The sequence below is a fragment of the Manis pentadactyla genome, chromosome 14 (genome assembly GCF_030020395.1).
Source record: "Manis pentadactyla isolate mManPen7 chromosome 14, mManPen7.hap1, whole genome shotgun sequence".
NCBI classification, from domain to species: domain Eukaryota; kingdom Metazoa; phylum Chordata; class Mammalia; order Pholidota; family Manidae; genus Manis; species Manis pentadactyla.
Window position 1 is genome coordinate 14,648,912 of NC_080032.1, and position 2,637 is coordinate 14,651,548.

The 2,637-nt window shown below is 50.5% G+C and overlaps 1 protein-coding gene across 1 annotated transcript; it reads left to right on the forward strand.

Moving 5' to 3' along the window:
• The first annotated feature begins 334 nt into the window (after window positions 1-334).
• On the forward strand, window positions 335-2,309 carry POP5 (POP5 homolog, ribonuclease P/MRP subunit). The gene is made up of 5 exons (XM_036929161.2): window positions 335-399; window positions 476-618; window positions 1,518-1,667; window positions 1,850-1,933; window positions 2,035-2,309. Exons 1-5 carry the CDS (start codon window positions 380-382, stop codon window positions 2,148-2,150), a joined length of 513 nt encoding a protein of 170 aa, XP_036785056.1. The 5' UTR covers window positions 335-379; the 3' UTR covers window positions 2,151-2,309.
• The last annotated feature ends 328 nt before the right edge of the window (window positions 2,310-2,637 follow it).

Below are 2,637 nucleotides of genomic sequence, written 5' to 3' on the forward strand. Positions count from 1 at the left end.
GAGAATATAAGTGCATACACAACTGTACTGCAAGGTTATAGAAAGTAAACGTCCCGAGGGCCCCAAACGTAGCGGCTGCATCCTAACCCGAACTGCAATCTCCAGTGAGCAGAACCACCCCATCGATACCGCTAGCTGCCCCGCAGCCGAGTCAGACCTCCAGTAAGACGCAAGCACGCGGCAAACAGGGAGGCGGGGCTTGAGGGAGACTGACACTGAGACTGGCCTCTCAACATCCTATCCCCGCCCCCTGCCCCCCTCTTCTTCCCTCCCTCCCTCCCTGAGTGGCTGCAATACTGCGGAGGTAACTTCCCATTGGCCTCCGGCGAGACAGCAGACATCCGGTTTGCGCGTAGGACGGACAGGCTCAGAAGCCACCATGGTGCGATTCAAGCAAAGGTAAGTTTACCCTTCCCTGCCCCCGCCTTACCCGCGCTGCCCCGGCCCGCGCTCACCACCCTCTCGCCCGCCACAGGTACCTGCTCTGCGAAGTGGTGTCTGACGACCCTCGCTGCCGCCTGAGTCTGGAGGATCGAGTGCTGGGCAACCTCGTCCGAGACACGATCGTTCGTGTGCACGGAACCTTCGGCGCGGCCGCCTGTTCCATCGGCTTCGCGGGTACAAGCGTGCTGGGGAACCGGGCGGACAGTGGGATTTGGAGGGAGCAGGGGCCGGAGGAGGGAGGAGGAAGGGAATACGAGCGACCCTAGGAGCTGCCAAGCCCGATACTCCATCCTCTGGTAACTATTGTCGTATTTAGCCCTGTCAGACCCAGAGCCCGAGGTATGGACGAGTCCGAAGTTTGAAAGAGCTGAAAGGCAGTCGGACTCTGGGCAAGAATCCCCTGTACCATGTGTATATTGGAAATTGCGATTGAATTTAACAAGATAATGAACTAAAAGAGGGAAGCCGTATATAGTTCCATGTAAGTTATTTGATTACATTGACATCGCAATATTGTCAAAAGTACCCTTGAAAAATCTTAATAGGAAGGGTAACATATACTACAAGCAATTGTGCATGTTAAATGGAGGGAGCCCTGCAGACAGCCACACTAACTTTCACCATATGCTTGAAATGGAATCCTAGAGAATTAAATGCGCGGAGAGACAACTCCCCTACATCAGGTGAGACTCAGCTGGCTGCTATACAAACCTGCAGAGCCCAACTGCAGTAGAGCAACCTGTTTTCTTAGCCAAGTTTTCTTCTGAGGAAGTTGGATCTCTGCTGCCCTACTGCCGCCGTCCCCCATTACTGGTTGAATTGGTGAATTAGAAGAGCATTAAAAATTCCAGTCATTCACTAATGGAGTGGTGTGCAAGGCACAGTGTTATTCATCCCCCTTCTGTAAATGAAGGTCGGCCTAAAATTTTTTCCTTCAGGAACCTGTTCTTTGATACATGCCAAGTGCCACTGCTTTGAACAGTCTCTGGCACAAAGTAGACTCTGTCACCCTAAGGTTTTTAACTCACTCCTGTGAATCTGGTTTCCCCCCAATTTTTTTTTTCCTGCTCTAGTTCGATATCTCAATGCCTATACTGGAATCGTGCTACTTCGATGCCGGAAGGAATTTTACCAGCTTCTGTGGTCAGCTCTTCCCTTCATCACGTATTTGGAAAACAAAGGAAACCGTTACGCGTGTTTTCTAAACACCATACATGTGGGAGGTAAGGGGTCCATGTAGTATGGCTACTGGGGTTTGATAGGTAACAGGTTCCGAGTTCAGTGTTGACTGGAGTGTGGGTCTTCCTGCTCTCCTGCCCAGGACAAGATGCTTTCCCCTAGATCAGAAAGTCTTTGAGGCAGATACCTTCACAAGCTGTTGACCACAAAGCTCTCCATGTGCCAGGTACAATTAGAACATGTCAGAAGTTCCTGATTAATTACAACAGGAGACAGTTGTTGATTTTGCTGCAGAACTGCACTGATGAAGGTAAGCGATACTAGGCCAGTGCCCACTGAGCAATAACTAATCTCCTCTGAGTAAGGGGTCACTTCAAAGACATCTTTCCCCTCTGCTGCCTGCCTCTCCAGGAGAGCGGGAAGCTATCCAGAAGTCTGTCACAAGAAGCTGCTTACTAGAGGAGTCATCAGCTGAGGAGCACCTTTCAGACAGTGGCAATGAGGAAGCTGCTGAAGCAATGGAGTGAACCTCTGCAGGCTGTGCAGTGCTCAAGCCTCAGGGCCCATTTGTTGGAACAGGACATTCTGAGAGGCAGCAGCACCTTCTACAACTCTCCAGACTGGATGAGTGTTGACCAGAGGCCAAGTTATGGGCTCCAAAAGGGGGACTCATTCACTTAAACTGCAATCACCTGAGAGGCAGCAGCACCTTCTACAGCTCTCCAGACTGGATGAGTGTTGACCAGAGGCCAAGTTATGGGCTCCAAAAGGGGGACTCATTCACTTACACTGCAGTCACCTTCAAAACTAGCATTATCTGGTTAAGTGGCTTTGCAGGTTGTGAACACCCTGTAGTTATAGACATCTTTATATCTTACTGCCTTGGCTGAGTAGGTATAATAAATGTTTTTGGTATCCGTAGCATTTAGCATACTGAAGTTCATGCTTGGCCAAGTCCCTGGCCTCAGTGGGAGGACTGGCTCCTGTGTTATACTGAATGCATGGCCTTCCTTC